The sequence below is a fragment of the Coturnix japonica genome, chromosome 19 (genome assembly GCF_054131305.1).
Source record: "Coturnix japonica strain WE chromosome 19, WE-NBRP24, whole genome shotgun sequence".
Taxonomy (NCBI): Eukaryota; Metazoa; Chordata; class Aves; order Galliformes; family Phasianidae; genus Coturnix; species Coturnix japonica.
Window position 1 is genome coordinate 6,749,309 of NC_140681.1, and position 20,723 is coordinate 6,770,031.

The 20,723-nt window shown below is 52.6% G+C and overlaps 1 protein-coding gene across 1 annotated transcript in view; it reads left to right on the forward strand.

Annotated features, from left to right (window-relative positions):
- Nucleotides 1-20,723, forward strand: part of JPH2 (junctophilin 2) — a 23,346-nt gene continuing 2,623 nt past the window's right edge. Inside the window, exons 1-5 of the mRNA XM_015881608.3 lie at nucleotides 1-744; nucleotides 5,704-6,487; nucleotides 14,946-15,064; nucleotides 17,896-18,677; nucleotides 19,722-19,819. Of these exons, the coding sequence (XP_015737094.2) occupies nucleotides 366-744; nucleotides 5,704-6,487; nucleotides 14,946-15,064; nucleotides 17,896-18,677; nucleotides 19,722-19,802 (2,145 nt within the window). The 5' untranslated portion in view covers nucleotides 1-365 and the 3' untranslated portion in view covers nucleotides 19,803-19,819. The remainder of the gene's footprint in view (nucleotides 745-5,703; nucleotides 6,488-14,945; nucleotides 15,065-17,895; nucleotides 18,678-19,721; nucleotides 19,820-20,723) is intronic.

Consider the following 20,723-nt stretch of genomic DNA (forward strand, 5'->3'; position numbering starts at 1 on the left):
CGAAGCGGGGGCCGGGCCACGGGGTTATTTTTGGGAGCAGCTCCTGGGATCCGATGGCCTTGTTAGGGCAGTGCTGACCTCTCTGCGGGCGGGGAGGAGAGCAGCGGGGCGGGGGCTGCCTCGGGACCCCCCCCCTGCCCCGTCCCATCTCTCCCCTCCCTCTGGCCAGGCTCGGCTCCCCGGGGCCCTCACCACCCCCTGCCCTCCCCTCTCCTCTCCCTTCCCTTCCTTCCAGTTTCTCCTTCCTCCCATCGCAGTCCCCTCGAGCGGGTGAGGAGCACCCCGAGCCTTCTGCCATGGGGCAGCCGTGCCCCCACCTGCTGCTGCTGCCCGGCTGAGGGGAGCAGCCTGGGAACAGGGGGACCATGAGTGGGGGCAGGTTTGATTTCGATGATGGAGGTGCCTACTGTGGTGGGTGGGAAGGGGGCAAAGCCCACGGGCATGGCATCTGCACCGGCCCCAAGGGGCAGGGCGAGTACTCGGGCTCCTGGAACTATGGCTTCGAGGTGGTGGGCATCTACACGTGGCCCAGCGGCAACACCTACGAGGGCTACTGGTCCCAGGGCAAGAGGCACGGCCTGGGGATCGAGACCAAAGGACGGTGGGTGTACAGGGGCGAGTGGACCCATGGCTTTAAGGGACGGTACGGCGCGCGGCAAAGCATGAACAGCGGAGCCAAGTATGAGGGTACCTGGAACAACGGCCTGCAGGATGGCTACGGCACCGAGACGTACGCGGATGGAGGTGAGGGGGCTGCGTGGGGTGAGCGGGCGGCCGTGGCTGTGGGGTGAGCTCCTGCTGTCCCCATGGGTGAGGGCTGGGCATCCCAGCAGCAGACCTTGTGTTACGTGGCCTTTGGCTCCTCTTCCCAGTGTCTGATCATTCCCGTTCATGGCTGAACCCCGGCACCAGCTCCACCAGTTCGCGCCTGCAGCCGGCCCATCCCCTCCTCATTGGGCAGCGAGCTGGGAATGTTTGTGCATTGGATAAAAGCCACCTCCAGCATCATAGTGCACTTTCCCTATGTATTAAGTGCTGCTCGCACGCCTCCGGCTGGGTGCCTGGACATCTGCTTTGCTGTAGCCTTGTGCTGGAGTTATCAAAGCCATTTAAAATACGTAGCCACTTGTCTTTCCCTAAAATAAACCCTCTTGGTTCCTTTGAAACTCTCATTCCCCCACGGTGCAGATGTGTGCTGTGCTCCGTGTGGGCTCAGCCCGAGCCGTGATTTTGCTTTAGTAGCAATTTTGGGGTTAGAAACATCACAAGAATCTCTGTGCAAGTAATTCTGTAGCTCTTCAGTACTATAGTGTTCCACGCTGCCATATTTAGGATAGCTAAATAGAGAGGGTGATTTGGAAGAAATACGCTGCAAAATATGTATCAGAATTACATCTATATTTATCCAGGACATGTGATGGAGCTACTTTGTAAAGAAAAGTAGCAGTAATGGCACAAATCTTAACAGCCCTTAGGAATAGGGAGCAATTGAGGGCATGGCCCTGGTGGTGCAGATTACTGCAGGCTGCTGTTAGCACAGGTCACTGTGGTGTGGTACAGTGATAGCTGTAAGCAGCGTGGAAGATCTTGGCTCAGCAGCGAGATCTCAAAGTATCACCAGTTCCTCACTGCTCACTAAAGCACATCCCTCCCTGGCAGTGCAGGGCTCGAGTTCATGTGATGGAGGGCAATGTAAGGAGGTGCCCGAGGAGTTTGAATGGAATCAAACTGTGTCAGCTGCAGGGAGGTGCAGCTGATGCTGGTGTTTAATATTACATGTATAGTACATGTAAACCTCAAGTATATATATTTATATATTTATAAAGTTACAAACTTCATGCTTTAAAATGCACTTATGGACTTGTCTGTGATTTGTGGCTGCATTAAGCCCAAACCTGGAGCAAAACTTATTGAAATCCCACGTTGATTTTTGATGTCTGGTAAGAAATAAGCTCCCAATATTACTGAACTCAGAGCTGGCCAGGCTGCTTTCTTCTTCTCTACCAATGACCTGTGGGATCCTGATGACTTTAAGGGCTCTCCTTCTGTAACTCTGATTGAAGTCAGCCCTGAGGAGCTCCTAGTGTGTGTGGTCAGGCAGAGGATCTCTATGGGATGTTTCCTTGAGTGTCCCAGCTCAGTGCATGTGTGCACCTGCTTCTGTTAGCAGGGAAGAGCTTGGAGCCCTTTGCAGGGCAGGGTAGGACAGATAAGTGAGCAGCGAGTTGGGCTGTGCAAGGCAGAGCTTGAAGGACTCATCATTCTGATGGGCTGCTGGTTGGACTTAGTGGTCCAACTAAGACTTAGTGGTCTTCCCAACCTTAACAATTATGTGGTTCTGTAGTTTTATAACGCAGGTTATGAGCAAACGCTTGGCTGTTTGAGTTGAAGTTTTGTCTCCCCCGTAAGGATGCCCTCATTTTTGGGTACACACTTTGGCTCCTACTGCTCAACTCTGTCAAAACAGAGTGTCACTGCCAATGCAGAGTGTTACTGCTAATATAGGGGAGTCCTGCTCAGAGCTCTGCTTTGCTCTACAAATAACTGTTTCAGTGTGTACCTATACACACATGGCCCATATGCCCCGTGGCAGCAGCACCTCTCCAGTGCAGGTCTGTGGACATACAACATTCCCCCCATGTGGCCAGGGCTGGTAAAGTAGCTCATCAAAGGTCATGAGGCATCAGAAAGGGAGCAGGACACAAATCCCTGTTTCCAGGTCCAGCTCCCTGATTCCTATTGACTGCTTCTATTGCAAAGTAATTCAGCTTTCAGTATTCAACTGAATACTCTGCTGCAGATCTAAATGTGACCTATGAGTTCATGCTGTGTCTTTCTATCCCTCTCCATTTCTCTCTGCTGTTCCTTCCCAACAGAAACCCTGAGGTAGCACTGTCAGAGTCCTTCCCCTGCTGATGTTGGCACCCAAGGGGAGCACTCAGTTTTCACTGCTCTGTCTTGCACGTGGCCCCGCGCTGCTCCTGGCCTTTTGCACCACATTCTAACATGTCTGTCATCACTGTATCTGCGTAACAGCAGATGATGGGAAGGCAGCGATACCACTGGAGCTGTCTGTGTTATTTACCTGCCTGTGTGTGTAACTTACATTCACTGCTGGTTATCCCAGCACCTTGGGCAGGCTGGGCAGGTGAGACGCCTGTGTGTCCCCCTGTGCTTTGGCATGCTGTGACCACACCACTTTAATAGCCATCACATGATTTCAAAGCAGTCTGCCCTCAGGATGCTTTATGCTATAAAGAAATCTTGGTGGTGATTTTTCCTGTGTTGCAGTAGCCCCATGTCTGTGCTGCTGGTGGGAAAAGAGGGTGTTTCTTCCCACAGAGGGAAACTGAGTCAGAAAAGCATGAAATATGTTGGCTGAGGCTGCTTGTGGGTTGATGGCAACAGAGTGGAGTGGGAACCCAGGAACACGAACTCTCCAATGTGGTGCTTTTCCATAGCACTGCCAACTTCATGTTGCTGTGGCTCCATTGACTGTGAGTCTGTGCCCAGATGTCACTGGTATGAGCACAGGGAGGGGTGGTGGTGCCTGGTACCTCCCCATGTCCATCCCAGCTGTGTCCCCATTGGCCATGGTACCCATGCAAGGAGGCTGTGACCTGTCTCAGCACATTGAGCTGCTCCCAGACCTCCTGGCTGTGCTCCAGTCTGATGGCTGAACCCAGGCGTGAAACCTCAGTCAGGCACCATAAATCACAGTGCACCATGGACATGCCATTGAGCCTTCTGCTCAAGCTCCCACCCAGCCTGGAGGTGCTGCTCAGGAGAAAGGATGGAGCTGGGACTTGTTGGAGGGCTGAGCCCCTCTAAGCCCATGAGACTTTTCCAGAATTCCTTTTCCAGGTGGTTAATTCAGCGTCGATATCAGATGCAGCCTGCTATGTGCAAGGTTGGCCTGTCCTCCAAGGAGGTCTCCAATGTCAGCCCTATCGAGTGTCAGCCCCGCTTGCTGCCATACAGGCAGGGATGGGGTGCTGAGTTCAGGGGCTCCTCATGGGGACAAGAGCAAAGCAGCACGTGGCGGCTCTGTGTTAAGATTCATTACCATTTTACAGAGCAAAATGTGGGGTTGGAAGGGACCTTAGAGTCCAACTATTTCCAACGCCCTGCTGTGGGCTGGTTACCACCCACCAGATCAGGTTGCCTATGGCTCCATCCACCATGGCCTTGAGCACCTCCAGGGATGGGGCACCCACAGCTTCTCTTGGCCAGGCACCTTGCTCTGGAAGGCTGCTTCCATGGCTGGTGCAGATGCTCAGCAGTGCGTGAGCCCTCTCTTTGGTACGTGGGGAGATGCAGCGCTGCAGCAGCCAGAAATCCTGCATGCCCTAGGCAGGGAGTGCAGATGGCAGCCGGGGCAGCAGCTGCTGCCTGCCTGGGCACTGCTTGCCTTTCCTGGCCCCTGATGCTGTAAGTTAACACCCCACAGGCGGGTCCAGAGAGGATTTCAACGAAACCTGAAGCTTGAGAGTAGAGATTATGCTGCAGAAGTGGCCTGGGAGAGCGTAAAATATGCACTCCCACCATCACCAAAGAAGGAGCTGAGTTTGCTCCCTGGGGACCAGGGTCATCCCTGGTCTCAGTAACAGCGTCTGAATGTGGGAATGAATGCCTGCAAGCCAGGCCACCCCTCCTTCCGAGCCTGCAGAAAGGGCTCGCTCCACTAATGCTGGTACCTCCTGGCAGCTCTCTGTTGCTGCTTAATGAAAAGCAGACGTTTTTGGACACAAATGGTGAACGTGTCCCCTGCCCATGCATGGAGCCAGGCCTGGAAGGGCAAAGAGGAAGGGGGGTGCTTTTCCAAGGGTGTCTATGCCTTCCCCAGAGCCCTCCACCCACAGTGTTTTGGGGCCAGATGGCCCCTTCCAGATGCGGGCTGATGGATGAGAGCAGAGCTGAATGCTGCTTTTGTTTTGGGTGGTTTTGCTGGTTTCTGAGGCAACTGTATCTATGGATTGAGGAGAGCAGTGGGGCTGGGAGGGCTCAGGGCTGGGGAGTGTTCCTGCTGTCCCATCCTGGATGGTGCCGTGGGGCTCACAGTGTGCTTGGCAGGGTGCTGTGTTGGTGCTGGTTCTTCTGCTCTTCCCAAGAGCTGTTCTGCTGATTTAAGTCTTTTGGCATCCTGGTGAGGAAATCAGAGCTGCTGTCTCCAATTTACCGTTCTGGAGCCTGCAGAGGTGCAGAGAGGGAAAGGAGCAGACTGACAAAGGAACAGTGTACTCTTCCCATTCCCCTGAGGCATCCAGGTCCTGCTAGGTCACAGCAGAGTCCCAGACCTGAGGTGTAGCCCAGCTGTGGCAGTCACAATCTCCTCTATGTTCCTCATTGTATGACACACCACATGCGAACTCCTGAGCTGGGCCCAGAGAAGGGAGTAGAGCTGGAGGAGCCTTTCACAGAGATACTTCTCTACTCCTTACTTTGCTGTATGTGTGTGTCTGATGACAGGATCACAGGCAAGCTGTGCTGGGGCAAAGCAGATGCTGAGGGAGGTCTGTCCCCTGCCAGCACCACCTCATGTCCTCTACCCCTGCTCTTTCATGGCTGCTTTGGCAGGTTGGTTAAGGCTGCTGGATGTTGGACTTGGAGGGCAGAGTGAGTGCCCCTGTCCCATGGCAGGCACCAACCCACATTGCCTTGCCCTCGTGCTGCTCTTCATCACCTGCCTCTTCTCTCCTGCAGGAACCTACCAGGGCCAGTTCACCAATGGCATGCGGCATGGCTACGGCGTGCGGCAGAGCGTGCCCTACGGCATGGCGTCCGTGGTGCGCTCCCCGCTGCGCACCTCCCTGTCCTCCCTGCGCAGTGAGCACAGCAATGGCACGCTGCCGCAGCAGGACTCCCCTGCAGCCCACCCTGAGAGCCTGCCTGCCTCACCCACCATCACCCGCGGCGGCTTTGCCCTCAGCCTCTATGCCGACGCCGAGGCTGGCAAGGTGAAGAAGGGGGGGCTGTTCCGCAGGGGCTCCTTGCTGGGGAAGCTGAAGAAGTCTGAGTCCAAGTCATCGCTGGCCAGCCAGAAGAGCCGCGTCAGCTTCCTCAAGAGCGAGAGCGGGATCAGCTCGGCCGCCAGTGATGCCACCTCCACCGCCAGCCTGGGTGAGGGAGCGGAGGGAGAGGAGTACCCCCCCTTTGAGTCCGACATCGACGCCACCACCACCGAGACCTACATGGGCGAGTGGAAGAACGACAAGCGCTCGGGATACGGAGTCAGCGAGCGCTCCAGTGGGCTGAAGTATGAAGGTGAATGGCTGGATAACCTGCGGCATGGCTACGGCTGCACCACGCTGCCCGATGGCAAGAAGGAGGAGGGCAAATACCGCCACAATGTCCTGGTCAAGGGCATGAAGAAGCGCGTCATACCTCTGAAGAGCGCCAAGATCCGTCAGAAGGTGGATCGGAGCGTGGAGGGGGCCCAGAGGGCAGCAGCCATCGCCCGGCAGAAGTCAGAGATTGCGGCATCCAGGTGGGTGTGCGGGGTCCTGGGGCTGGTGGTCTCTGCCCCACGTGTCCCTCTGGACCACAGCAATGGGGTCAAACGTGGCTCTCTGTGATAGCTGCAGAGGAAAGTGCTGATCACCCCTTGTGTCCATGCCAGGATGAGATGTAGCAGCTCTTGGGGTGGCAGGGGAGAGTCCTGCCCCATCACTGTGTGTGTCTGAGCGGTGACACTGTGTCTCTGTGGTTGGGGTTGTCATTGCCCAGTGATGACGACCTCTGGGCTCGTGGGACACAGATGGTGTCTCCTCCTTCTCTGCTGCTGTGGTTTTGGGGCCACTTGCGTTGTACTTGGGCTGCTGGGAGGTGACTGTAGCTGCAGTGCTGTTCTGCTTTGTGCCTTTTCAGGGTTTGGTTATCAAAGTTGCTTCATCACCATGCAGTCATAGGAAATAACTGCCCCGGGGAGGGCTCTTTATTTTCAAACCCTGTCTCTGCTCCCCCCCCTCACAGCCCTGAGATGCCCCTGTGTTTCTGGCTCCAAAGTTTTGCAAGGAATTGATTGTTTTTTCTGCAAGCAGCAGAACAACCAGCAGAGAGAAACCATCCAGATTGCAGGAGAAGTCACACAGTGTCACAGACCCTGTCCTGCTGGGGAGGCTCCTCCAATGCTGGTCTCACTGTGCCCAGCAGCAGTGCATGGCAGCAGCGCTCGCACCCAGAAATAAGGAGGCTGGGGCTGCAAAAGCCGCTCCCTGAGAAGCCAGTCAGTTTATATAAGCCTCTTTTTATTATACACTATTTACACGTTGGATCAAAAGCGGCTGTGCAGCGCTTTCCATCAGAGGCTGGAATGCAGCCGCTGCCCTCGCAGGGGACCACATCCCTCCCAGCACGGCTGGGAGATAATTTCCTATTAAGGAAACCTCAGAGCTGGAGGAAATCAGAGGTTGCACTGCACTGCACTGCTGCGGGACGCCCTCCCTTCACAGGGCTCCTGGAAGCACAGTGCTGTGCAAGACAGCTTTCCCTTGCAGTCCTAATGATCCTCAACCCACCTCAAAGCCAACATTCATCTCCTCCTGGCTGTGGGCTGCAGCTCAACCCTTTCCATCCACCTTCACTCCTGGTACGTGCTGCTCTGGCTCCACTGCTGCCTTGTAAACACCCGCCTCATGCTGCGCTCCTTCTCCCTCCTGTTCCACTCAGCCCTGGGATCAAGTGTAAACATAAATAACTTTGCCTAGAATGGGTCCTAGGTAGAAATCCCAGCTCTGTCACCAGCTTTCTTTTGGCTCTGAATTTTGCCTCCATTTCTACACCCACAGCAGAGAATAATTGCATGTGGGCTGTGAAAATAAATTGTTACAGCTTATAAAGGGCTGTGCTCTTGTTAATGTCTCCCCAGCCCATAACCATGGGGTGGAGTTCCCTAGATTGAGTGTTTATACTATTCCTTGCAGGGTGCCATGTGCCTTACATGAGAAATGTCTCTGAGGCCACATGAATTGCTGTTTGGGGAGGATATGATGTTTCCATGCAATTACTGCTAGGAACTAATTGCCAGGACTGGTACAGCTGGGTTGTACCATACCTGTGTGCCTCCATGTGCCCCTGTCATTGTGTGTAGCATTTGGGTTCCATTTGCTTCTGGCACTTAAGGGAGACCCTCACGGAGCTGAGCTAACAAGCAATCCAGCTGCTGGGAAGTGCAGAGCAGAATTCACTCTTTTACACCATAAAAGGCTCTTTAAGATGTAGAAATTTGGAGGAAAACAAGCCTGAGTGCTGAGGCTGCCTCTGTTGGTTGTGCTGTAGGAATCTAAGGCATGTGGCCACACTGGGATGCACAGGCAGGCAGCACTTGTGCTGAGCAGAGCCAGGCACCGAGCTGTGCTGGTGTGTGAGCGCAGCGGGAGGGCTGCAGGCAGCTCTGGTCCCAGTGTCTGATGGACTCGGGTGTTCTGAGTGGCTCCCACCCACTCCGATGCTGTCTTACCCTGCATGGGTCCCTCCTGAACCCTCTGGTTGGAAATCCATCTGCTTTCCACCTGTGTGAGGGGCTGAGGATGGAACTGGCATTGATTTGATGACTGGAATGGAGTGGGATAGGATAGAATAGAATGCAAGAGGAGGGGCAGGGCTGGCTGCATTTTGACTTCTGAAGCCGTGTACTCAGTAGCTGCACAGTTCACAGTATGTATTTCCTTCTTGCTGGGGCTATTGGGGAACAAAATCTTCCTCTGTCCCAGCATAGCAGTGTCCGCTGTGATCTCCTCAGTATGCTGTTGTGCTTCCACTGACTTGGACCAAATTCAACAAAGGGACTTTGCCACTCATCCTGCACTGTGTGGGCCTGGCCGGGCTCTGGCTAGCTTGACGGGTCTGTGTTCTGCTAACAGCACCAAGTATGTCTGTCGGAAGTCATAGGACCAATGGGAAACTGAGGGATAAGGGACAAAGGATGCTGGTGTGCTTCACCTGTTATCTAGAAATGCTGGCCATGAATTCTGAGCAGCTGGATGTCCTGTGACTGGAGGATATAACTAGGAATTATCACATTCTGAACATTTTTTGAATGTACAGCTGCCCTGCAGTCCTGACACTTGGATATATAAACCCACAACTCACATCCATGGCCCCGGATCTCTTCCCGAAGCTGCCCTGCCAGCCGTCCCACTGCTCCCAGCCTTCCCAAGCTGCAGCACTCGTAGAAGGTGCAAATGACGTCTGGGAATCGCTGCAGTCAGCACAGCGTCCTGACTAAATAAGGGAGTGCATAGCATAGGTTTATCAGCGCTGCCGGGCGCGACAGCTGGGAGCCATGGCCAGCAGCAGCCCCATGCTCTGCTGAGCACTGCTTGTCTGGGAGAGCTGCAGGGCATTCTGAATTGCTGCACCTTCACCCTTCCTTCATCCCTCCTGCAGCAGTCTCCTCTCCAGCCGGGCTGGCTAAAGCCATGAGCACTGACAGACACATTTTTGGCCAGGCCTGGCTATTGGGCTGAAACATACTCTGACTTCAGCACAGGGTGTGCGTGGCTTTGTCTTGCTCTCCTCCACTTCACATGGATTTTCTGAGGCTCGTTCATGCTCTAGTAGGGTAACAAGGACCTGAGAATGCAGCTGTTGATGGCAGAGTGCTTTCTTGGGTTTTCCAGGGCCTTTGGGACCTACTGGGATCCCATGAGATAGTAGGGTTGGACACCAATGGGTATGGCCCGGCCAAGCCTGACCCAGGGGGAAATGCTTATCTCAACAGCTTGCAAACATGTGGAGGGAAAAGTGAAGTGAGACTTCAGTCTGGAAAATGGCTGGAAAATGGCAGCTTCATGCTGGACTGATGGAAGCAGGATCTGAGTCCCCTCCAAAAGGTTGGAGTTGGCAGGTGGGAGCTGGGCCTGAAAATGGTTGGCTTCAGGCAGGCTTTGCTCAAGGCTTATCATCACTTCTGTGGAATGCGATATAGAGTGATATTGAACAGTAAAAAATGTGGGAGTACAATGTCTGGTTCAAATAAGGAGTCTGAGATACAGAACCCCTCTCTTCTCCTGGCGCATATGGTTAGTTTATGCTGGTGCCCAGCCAGAGCCCTTCGGTTGTCTGGGTTCCAGCTTTTGTAGCTTTGCTCCTTTGGGACCCTGAGATGTCCCCATCCCCTCATGTGCTCTGCAGCCCTGGTGCAGGTATGCAGGAGCTATTAGGGCTCACAGCCTCATCTCTTCATTCTTCTGGGTTCAGACGTGAATATCAGCTTGAGTGACAAAGAGGCTGGTGGAAGGTTGCTCCTGCTTTAGACTTTGATGAATAATTGGGCTTCTGACCAAATACAATATTTTAAGAAATCTGCCTGCTTTCATTACATTACAAAAGAAAAGAAAAAAACACCCCAAAATTCCTGTTATTTCTTTTTTGACTGGGAAAAAGAAATGCCAAAACGTAGCCTGTGTTTCTTCACTCTCTGGGTTTAGATTACTAAAACTTGAAAAGAAAATTTAAATTAGAAGTTGTTCAGAGTTCCAATTGAAGAAGCCAGCAGTGCCACAGTGAGAGTGCCCACCTCCTGACCCGATCTGGTGCTGGCACTCAGGTAGAGTCCACTCGGTTTGCAATGCCACCTATATGGCAGAGCTCTTGGGTCAGGCTGGGCTCTCTTGAAACAAGTGAGTGCTGCAGCCCTCCTGTTTCATTGGGCCAACCCACTGTGATGTGGCCGGATCCATGCCCTGCTCTGCCCACGCAGGATGGCCCCAACACCTGCAGGGTCAGTCAGCAGCAGCAAATCTCCCTTTTCTTTCCCCCCAGACATCCCTGCAGGTGCTTTTGCTCCAGGACTGGGGTCTGTAGGTTGTTGTCTTGCAGACAGCTGCAGGTCTGTCTGCTGTGAGATTAATGTCACTTTAACTGTTCTGAAGGGAAGTATCCCTTGGTGAAAGATGCAAGTAGCTTTGAGCTATTTAGAGCTGAGGATAACATTTCGGTATTCTAACAATTTACCAAGTAATCATAAAGGCTAATGCTTGCTGAGCTCGTTAGGTCGCAGCGAGCTCTGCCAGGCACTCCTGAAGCAAAGCACAGTGGAGGATGCTTCTCTCCAGACAGAATGGTCTGTTTGTTCTCCTCATTCAGGACACAATGAGGAGAGGTTCAGAAAGTTGACAAAGCAAAGTTGACAGTGCCACTGCTTCAGTATAAGTGCTGGTACAGCCAGCAAAAGTCCCAGGGCATCTGATGAGCTGGTTGCCAGGAAGGAGGCTGCAAGGCAGGGTGGTTCCTCTTTGGGGATTTCCTTTACAGATATGTGAATGTTTCCCATAGGAGGCAGTTTGTGTTTTTTAATGCACAGATCACACCCTGCAGGCACAGAGACCATGATACAAACCAGCACAGTCTCAGGTCTGGGAGTGTCAGAGTCTAAACTGAGTAGGTATGTGCACACAAATGATAGAATAAGAAGAGCAATAGGACAGCTAAATGTATGCCTGGCTGCTGGGACAGGATGCCCCTGGGTGGGGCACACAGATGGGTGACACTGGGATGGGGAATGTGGCACAAGAGATGAAACAAAAAGGGGGTTCCAGAACCATGGGCTGGATACATGCAAGTGGGAATAGTGGGTAACAGAGGTGTGATGGCATCTGTGTGTGTGTGTGGAGGCAGAGACAGAGGTACAAAGGAGATGGACTGGGAGAAAGCAGGAAGCAAAGGATGGCGTCAGTGCCAGAGGTGGTGTGGAAAATGGAGAAGCCAGAAAGTGTCTGTCCTGTGGCACTTTGTTTGTCCTCTTCCCTCTCAATGTGGACACAGAAGCACAGAAGGGACAACACTGCCGTCAGCAAAAGCACTTCTATGGCTTTCCCTCTATCTCTTAGTGCTGCAAGCATCCCTGCCAAGACAAACTGTTATCTGAAGGTTCTTCAGAAGAACAAAATGCCACCAGCATGACCACAGAAGCGTGCTGAACTTGCCTGTGTTCCCTGTGCTCGGCACAGCCGTGCTGACAGCATGGCATTTAGCCCAATTTGCACGCTTGTCCCCGTAGGACCTGAATCAGGCAGTTTGCTGTACTGATGGGACAAAGAGTCCCTGGAGAGGGAAGGACAGTGCTGGATGGGTTTGTGTTTCTCTGAGTATATAGATGTGCAGTAGCTGGGGCAGAGAGCTCAGCTCTCCCCCTGCTCCTGGCCACAAGGTCATTGCCGCACCTGCAGATGCTCCAGCCCTTCTGGTATTTGCAGCATTCTCTGCTAATTCCAGCTTCATTTACAGGCTAAGCCAATGTGGATGTGCAAAACCACATAAACTGTCTGAAGAGTCGGCCCTGCCGCACGGCTCTGGGTCTCACCTGTTAGCACAGCGCTCAGCTGTGGCTCGTGTGTCCGCAGGGGATTTCAGCAGCAGTCAGGAATGAAGCGGGCAGTGTGGCTGGGACAGGGCCAGGGAGGATGGGAGTGGAGTTCTGTCTGCACACTAATACAAAAACGATTAGAGCATTAGAGCCGTGCCAGGGGAGAAGTGAAGCATTTAACTCCCTGCTCCCAGTGTCCTGCAGCAGTCACTGCGATCCCTGAGATTGTTTCGGGTGGGAGCAGGGATCGCTTGTCCCCACTCTGTGCATCCTTTCTTGGGTTGGGGAGCACCAGCACTGGTCTCTGAAGGCTTCTCTTTGTATTCTTGGCCCCCGGTTGGGTACATGTAATGCTCACAGCTCATTTGCTGGCATTGCTTTGAAGATGGGCTTATGAATGCTGTTGCTGGTTGTGCCCTGGACTCTCCCTGGGTGCCTGCTATTTATCTGCTGCTCTGCCACTGAGGCCACGTATTATTCTGCATTGAGCTCTCCTCCCCAGCACTGCCAGGATAAATAACACGTTCAGAAATACTCTCAGAGAGCTTGGTGTTATTGTTATGGCTGGGCCATTCCCTGCAAGCTGTGCATTGTCACGGTGTACTCCAGAGCTGTGCTGTCACTTCTAGCACCATGTGCTGTCACCAGGCACGCCAGGATCCATCTGCACCCCTTCAGTACCACATCAGCACAACTGCAGCTCTGCTCCTTTTAGCAGAGGGAGCAGACCCTGCATCCAGTCCACTGCCAAGCTACTTCTTTGGAAGTTACCTCTAGGATCCCTCTGCTTCCCGGTGCTGCCCCTTCCTGCAGGGTCTGAAAAGTGGCCAGGAGAGCCTCTGTTTGCTCAGCAAGTGGCTGAAAAGGAAGGTTTTATCCTTGTGTGCTGAGTCCCATCCCAGAGCAGCAGGATGAAGGCAGGGGCTGGAACACATCCTGTGGGGTGAAGAGCTGGGCACCCTGTTTAGTGGCCTTGTTTGTGGGGCTGGCACCATGCAGGCTTGTGCTCCCTGGGATTTGCTGAGCCCCCTCTCATCCCTGAGCATGGAGAGCACAGAGCCATCCCCTCAGCCCCTGCCAGACCTCAGTGGAATTAATCGCACTGATTACGTGCTACCAAAAAAGGAGGTGATTTTTCTGTTCAGAGCTGCCTCAGACCCCCTGCTTGTTAGCAGTGGCTTAAAACTGCTGTCTTCTCCCTCATCACGTAGCCTCGCTGGGTGTTTCAGGAGCTTTTTTGGATAAAAAGACCAAGAATGGCAGCAATCCCAGGCAGCTCAGCCTGCAGAGAAAGTCAGAGATAAGGTGTGGGTGCAGGCAGAGGTGAGCCACGTCTGCGGCAGTGGGATGACATCCCAGAGAGACGCCGTCCCAGGCACAGCAGCTCCACGTCCTCTGCTCTATCTCAGGGCACTGAGCAGCATTGTCGGCTCCCTGTCAAGTCACACTGGTGCCTGTATCAGTTGGGATTAGTGCCCTGCCTTTAATTCTTTCCCTCCCGCTACCCAAAATGACGTGTGTCTGTATGTGCGTATATATATAATCTTCTGCTCTCCAAGGGTCTCAGAACAGCATTTCTATCACCTCTTCACTGCAACCGTCAAGTTTTCGGGGCAAAGGTAGCCTTGTCTGCATGCTGCATCTGAGTTTAATGGGAAAGGACCAGTGAAATTCCAACCTGAGTTTGAAGAATATAGGTATCACTTAAATAGCTTGATAGACATTGTATGACTTCGTTAAACTTGTAATAAATTGGTGCTGAAGGGCTGCTAGCTGCACATCTGCTCAAAAATAAGTGTTTTTGCACTGGTGCTGCCATTGCATGCTCTGCTGCATGCAGCACAGGAGACAGAGGGAGCCCTGGGAAGCATTAGGGCATGGGGAAAGACTCCATGAGCCACAGGTGGAGCAGAGCAGCTGAGCATATGGTGCTTCACCCTCCCTAATTCTTAAGGTGTGATCCTACTGTTTGAAGTCAGTTCCCTCCCAGACTGTGAGCAGCTGGGCTGCAAAGCTTGCCCTGCTTTTAGCATAAAGATCATAGGGCCGCGAGCGGGAGGCATGTGAGGAATACAACAGCCGGCTGGCAGAATGCTCCGATGGCCCTAGGGAGAAAGCAGGAGGCGTGCTGGGAAGGAGCAGAGAGGACTCATGGAGCGAGGCTGTGAGGAAAGCAATGGCTCTGCCTTTCCAAGCACCAGGTGAGAGCAGTCTCTAGACTGCAGCAAGCAGAGTTGGACAAGCCAGAATTAGTTGCTGGGAAGCTCCAGGAATGTAATTTGGGGTGAAATGTGTCAGTTGTACTGACAAGAGGTGTGCTGCTGTTGGTGAGGTGCAGCAGCTCGCTCAGGGGTGGTGACAGTGCAGTGTTGTCCAACCATCACCTTGCTGTCTCTCTGTGCTCCTCTGATGTCTGCAAAGGTGCTTTGGGCATTCCTCAGAGCGGGTGTCTTTGTGAATTGTCCATTTGGCAGCACCTGCTGCCTCCATGCAACATGTGAGCATGCTCATGTTTGCAAATATACCTGATCCATTTGCTGGTTACACCTCAGCCTTAAACACTTTGTGCCCCTTGCTGAAAGTCTGGGCCCATGTCAGCTTAGACAGCACTCACTGTTGTCCTTTCTTCCCTCTGCAGGACAACTCACGCTAAAGCCAAGGCTGAAAGCTCTGAGCAGGCAGCTCAGGCAGCTAACAACGAGTCAGGCATAGCCAGGATGATGGCCAGGGAGCTCTCCCCAGACTTCTACCAGCCAGGTAAGACAAGAGGCTTCTTCTAAGAGGGATTTTTCAATATCTTTGGGAATCTGTTCCAGTGCTTCTCACACTTTATAACTTGGGAAGCTGCCCTTCTATCTATCTCAGATCCACTTTAGCACAAGTACAGCCAGCCCCCTGCACATGGGTAATTTGCTGACCTCCTTACACTGCTGTTCTATCTGTTGCAAGGTTTTACCATAGCCTGGAGGAAATCTGCAGCTCTCCAAGCTCCCTGCCTCTTTCCCCCACTATGAAGCCCTCCCAATGTCTCCCAGGGCCAGCAGAGAGCTGGGGGCCATCTGCAGCGCTCCTGTGGCTACATCCCTTGAACTGCAGTTGCTTTTCCTTAGGACAGCTTTGCACACTGACTCATAACCCATATCCTGTGGGGCTGCAAACTGCACCAAGAGTGCATTCAGGTTCAGCTAATTAGGAGCTGTAATATCCTGTACGATAGTTGATAATGGAAAATATTATTTCCTTAATAATATGCCCCTTCCTCCTGCTGCACTGCAGGGCATCGGAGCTGCCTTTGGGCTGGGAACCACCACAGTGGCTGGGCACAGGCATGAGCCAACATGTGACACTTCATTTAACAATAGCTAAACATCACTTGATCCTGGCATAAGCCCCTCAGCTGCCACTCACAGCTACACGTCCACCCTTTGCACACTGGGGTATTTATAGTGCAGAAGTAGGGGAAACTGAAATTCCTGCTGGGAGGTTTTTGTTATCTAGCTGGATTACTTCTTCCACCTGCAGCAGCTGAATGAGACAAATGAAATGATCTCTGCACAATGGGTCTCATAGCCACGTGTGAGGCTGGTGTGTGTTTTTCTTCTGTAATTCTCTTTAATCTCCACATTCACTAAGTGATAGGAATATAACAAGGAAAGATGTGTCTTCTTGCAGGGCTGCACCTTCCAAGATCAAAAAGGCAGAAATCCACCCTTAGATTTTGCTAGGACTTGTGATGTCTGGTCACACATCCAGGAGAGCCTGGCAGTGTTTGGCAGCTGCATTTCTTTAATAAGTATTTAGCTCTGCGTTTCCTTTAGGATGTCAGCCCTAAAGACATAGAGAGGAGGGATGAAAGCCAAAGTTCTTGCTAAAATGTAAAATAGAGGGAGGTGAAGGAAGTGAGGTGGATGCTGTGGAAGGGAGGATGACTGGGCTGTGCAGTCCCTTCCAGGCAGCTGGGAGTTTTGGTGTGAATTATTTAGGAGGTGAAGAGAGCACCAAGAGATAGCAAGGAGCCCGGTGCTGCGGGCAGCCTATTTTGAGAAGTCTGAACAACTGTTGAAAAGGCTTCCAAATAATCCATTTGCAGCCAGAAATAAATGGCCCTGAATGGGTTGCCTGCTGATTGACGGGAGCGTGTAGGCAGGGCAGAGCAGCTAAAATCAGTGCCCTCTCTCCCCACCACCCCGTTGGAGCAGAGACATTGCCCTGAGTGGGCAGGAGTTAGCAGCGTGCAAATCACACCCATGATTTATTAGAGGGAATGAAGCACCAATCTCCAATTTCCAGAGTAGGGTCAAGTCTGCGTTAGTCCTTGGGGTGGAGGAGACGAGGGGAGGAACCATGAAGCAGCTGGGGACAGTGTGGCTCCAAGATCTGTGCTGTTAAGGAGCACGTGCCAAGCCCTGTATGTCTGCACTTCTCAGCATTACTAGGATTCAGCAGAATGAGACCAACACCATTTCCAAAACCAGGTGCTTTCTTTTGGACGTGCTGGTTTGCAACCCCACGATGCCTATAGGGAGCGTGCTCGTGTTCTCTTTGCTGCGGGCACTGCAGGGACATGCAAGGACCCCTGTCAAGGTCCCATTATGCAGAGCACTGTGTGCAGTTGGTTTTCAGACTTTCCTCGTCATTCCCTGGTGGATTTTGCTCCGCCAGCACCAGAGAATGATGGACTGCCCTCAGTGTCAGGCTCTGCTTGATTTCCTCAACCATTTGCTTTGCAGACCTGGCCCAGGGTTAACAAGAAGTAAAGATTTAATGATAGGTGAATAACTGAAGTGACAGCAGTGTTGCTAAGAGCTGACAAGTCAGCATGGGAGATGTGGCCAGAACGAAACCCGAAGCCCTGAGTCACCTTGTGTGATGGTGCCAGCTGATTTTGCTGGTGCCTGCGTCAGTGCAGAGAGGAGGGCTGGCCCCATTGCCTGCCCCAATCTGTGCATAAGAAACCTGTTTTTTCCCATAGAGCACAACGGGGATCACCTGGGGATACCTCCCTTTCTTGAGGAGGCAGGGAGCCTCCCCATGTAATTGTTTGTTCCCACTCTGTTAGACACCAAAGAAGCCACAGTGAAGAGTTTTCCAGCTGGGAAAAAAAAAAAAGAGAAAGCTTGGATGAGAGCTTGATCCCTTTAGGCTCAGGATAATCCTTCTGTGTGACACCAAACCACAAAAAGCTGGGGTGTAGATTTTTACTTCTTGAGTCTCATGTGGAGCTCCTGGCCTGCTCCTCCCTACAGGGCAGTGTGAGGCAGGGATCTGCATCTACAGGAAATCCCTTATGGAAACAGGCTCTGGTCTGGGGCAGGCAGTGGAAAATGCAGCCTCACTCCATTCTCTCGGGATCTTGTTCTAGCCAAAAAGGGGAAAAGCACAGGGTGAGTTTGCAGCTACAAAAACATGTCCTGAGACAGCCAGGGTTGTTTCTCAGGGAAGGTGACAGCAAGGTGCTGTGAGCTCTGGGTTTGGGCTGGTGTGTTTTATTTTCTGATGGAGTGCTGGCACGTGGAGCAGGGAGCCATGCCCTTGCTGAGCCCCTGCTGCCTCCCCTGGACCCTCTCCCACCTCCCCTGTCTCTGCAGGTCCCGAGTACCAGAAGCGGAGGCTGCTGCAGGAGATAATGGAGAACGCAGAGCACGCCGTCAACATGGAGGAAGCGACACCTCCTCAGCCCAAGGGCGCCCCGCCGCCTCCAACGCCCCCCGAGAGCCCCCAGCTGCACGAGCAGGATGAAGCCCCCCGCCGCCGCAGTCCGGCCCCCAGTCCCGCCAGCACCCCTCCAGAAGCCAAACGGGCCAAGGCCCAGCAGGACGGAGCCCTGCGGCCTGGCAGCTGGGCTGGGGCGGGTGGTGGTGGTGCGTCTGATGGCGAAGGAAGGCCGGCATCACGGGGCTCAGCGCGGCCAGCCGAGCAGATGGAGATCGGGCCGCTGCAGCGCATGGCGCGCGGGTCTGATGCCGAGCACTACAAGGGCTACCACAGCTACGCCGTCAGGACATCCCCTGTCTCCCCCGCTGCGGACTATGAGGAGGAGCCGCTCTCTGAGCGTGGGCCGCCATCCCCAGAGCCCCAGATAGAGCCTCAGCGGCATGGGGGCACCCCGGTGCCAATACAGGAGCCCATGGAGAGGCACACGCCCCAGGTGGAAGCCAATGTGGAGCAGCATCCACATCCCAAGGAGCACAAGCAGCCCCGGCAACGACTCAGCCCTGAGCACAAGGCAGTGAGCAGGAGTGAGCCCGCTGCTGACAGAAAGACTGAGGGCCGGGCACCGGGCCGGACGGAGCACAAGGCGGGGGCCAAGCGGAGCCCAGCCCCGGTGATGGCAGTGGCAGCAGCGCAGGACGCAGAGGAGGGTGACGAGGTGATGTGGTGATGGCGGTTTGGGGCTCCTTTTGGGCCCCACAGCCTTTTGGAAGAGATTCTCCATTTTCACCTGCTGGGTTTGGCTCAGTGTGGGCTTTAAACACGATTTGGGGACAGCATTTGGTTTGGAAGCTTGCTGTCCAAGCCTAAGCTTCATGCAGACCAAAATGCTGGGGGTCAGCCCTGGGCCTCGGCGACCTCACAAATACCTCTGGAAACTTTTCCCACACTGCTCAGTCCAGAGGGTCCCTTGAGATCTATGGGGGGCACAGAAGGTCATTTCCTCCTGTCCTTCCCGTGTCCCCAGCCATGAGGGCTTCCATGGTGGGTCCAGTGAAATAAGTCTGGAATTTCAAAATTTGAGGGAAACAGACATTTTATGACTTTTTTCCCTACATTCTTCCCCTTTTCCCATCCCTTTGCATGGATTTGGGAAGTTTAGAAGAGCACGCAGGACGTGTTATTTTTATGCATTACTTCACTTCTGTAGGTGCACCTTATGAGCTAACTCGTGTTATCAAATCATCAATTGATTTCTTGGGTTTAAAGAGTATTCCTCGAGATTCATTTTGCTGTGAGCAAATACGGCTGTAATGCCTTGCATTTTGTTAGCCTGCTTCTTCTCACAGTCCTTTTGACAGGAGCAATTCCATTGCGACTTTAGAAAAAGCACCACTTGGAAGTATTTTAGTCTGAGATAAGAGCATACAGATGGATTTGTTTGTCCTGGAAGCGGTGGCTTTACAAACGCAGATTATGTGTTTGTAAGGAGAAAGGAGTTCAGAGGAACAGATTGAAATGGACCTGGCTTTTTCTATGCAAGTGGCCAGGGTTTCCTTTAAGGCATTTGTGAGGGAGAAATAGTAGTAGAGTAGTGGTAGGTAGTGATAGATATTCAACTAGTTTGAAATTCAGGCCAGATGCACGCCCACTGGGAATGGGTGGTTTTCATGCATCCAAACAGCAGAATCAAGGCAGCTGTATGAGGTCTCCCCACTTAGAACTATGGTGTGTAATACTCTGTCATTGTTTTTTCTTTCAGGGACCTAACACAATTGTGATCTGCATGGTCATCTTACTGAACATTGGTCTGGCCATCCTGTTTGTACACTTTTTGACATGAGGTCCCCCTTGGACAAGGTAAGAAAGACGATGAGATTTTGTCCTCAATTTGTAGACCTCACTGTGGACATTTAGCAGTTGACCAACCTTATTGCCAACACAAGTCACTCATTGACAAGTGCTCTGGTGATAGAAACATAAGAGCATTTATTCAATAGGTGTTGAGAATCTCACTTATCTCTTGTCTAATCCAGAACTGATCTGTGGAGTCACCTCAGTGGATATTTATTGATTTCCTCAAAATTGAGCTGTTTTTATTGAATGCAGCCCCGCAGTGTAGTTTTGCCCTCCCTGTTGGAAGGATGGGTTTCAAAGAATGAGAATTCCAGTGTGAGAATATGCAATGCTAAATTGAAATTTGTTTTCTGCAAACGTGCTGCAAGAAATCCTTTCAGTGTGCTCTTCAAAAGCCAGATAGTTGGTGTGTTGTAATATTTGTTGGCACTCAGCCCAGCAAGAGGCAGAAGCACAAAGCAAATATGAAACTGGAGTTTTCAGATCTCCTTGCACCAGTGCTAGTTCCACCACTGTTACGTACTTGAGTTACTCGAGATCAGTATGAGCTGCAGTGTGTATCTGACTAAAGTTGAACTGGAGCTCGCTCAAGTCTTCCACCTGAGTTAGGATGTGGGCTTGCATTTGAACTTTGTGGCAATAAAATCTTGTGAGGTTTCTTGTGGCTGTGGGGTTTCTCGACACAGGAATGTGTCATGAGTTTGCACAAGATTTTTGTCACCTTGGGCTCAACTATTGCTAAAACAACATCATGGCTGAGACTGACCCTTGGGCCTCACATGGACAAAATGCAGGGTGCTCCTCCCATGCCTCAGGTATTAGGCTTTCTTCTTCAGGGTTGAAACTGCTGGGCACTGCCTTCATTGTTGTAGTAGTCACCACCCAGCCTGCAGAGATGAAAGCTATA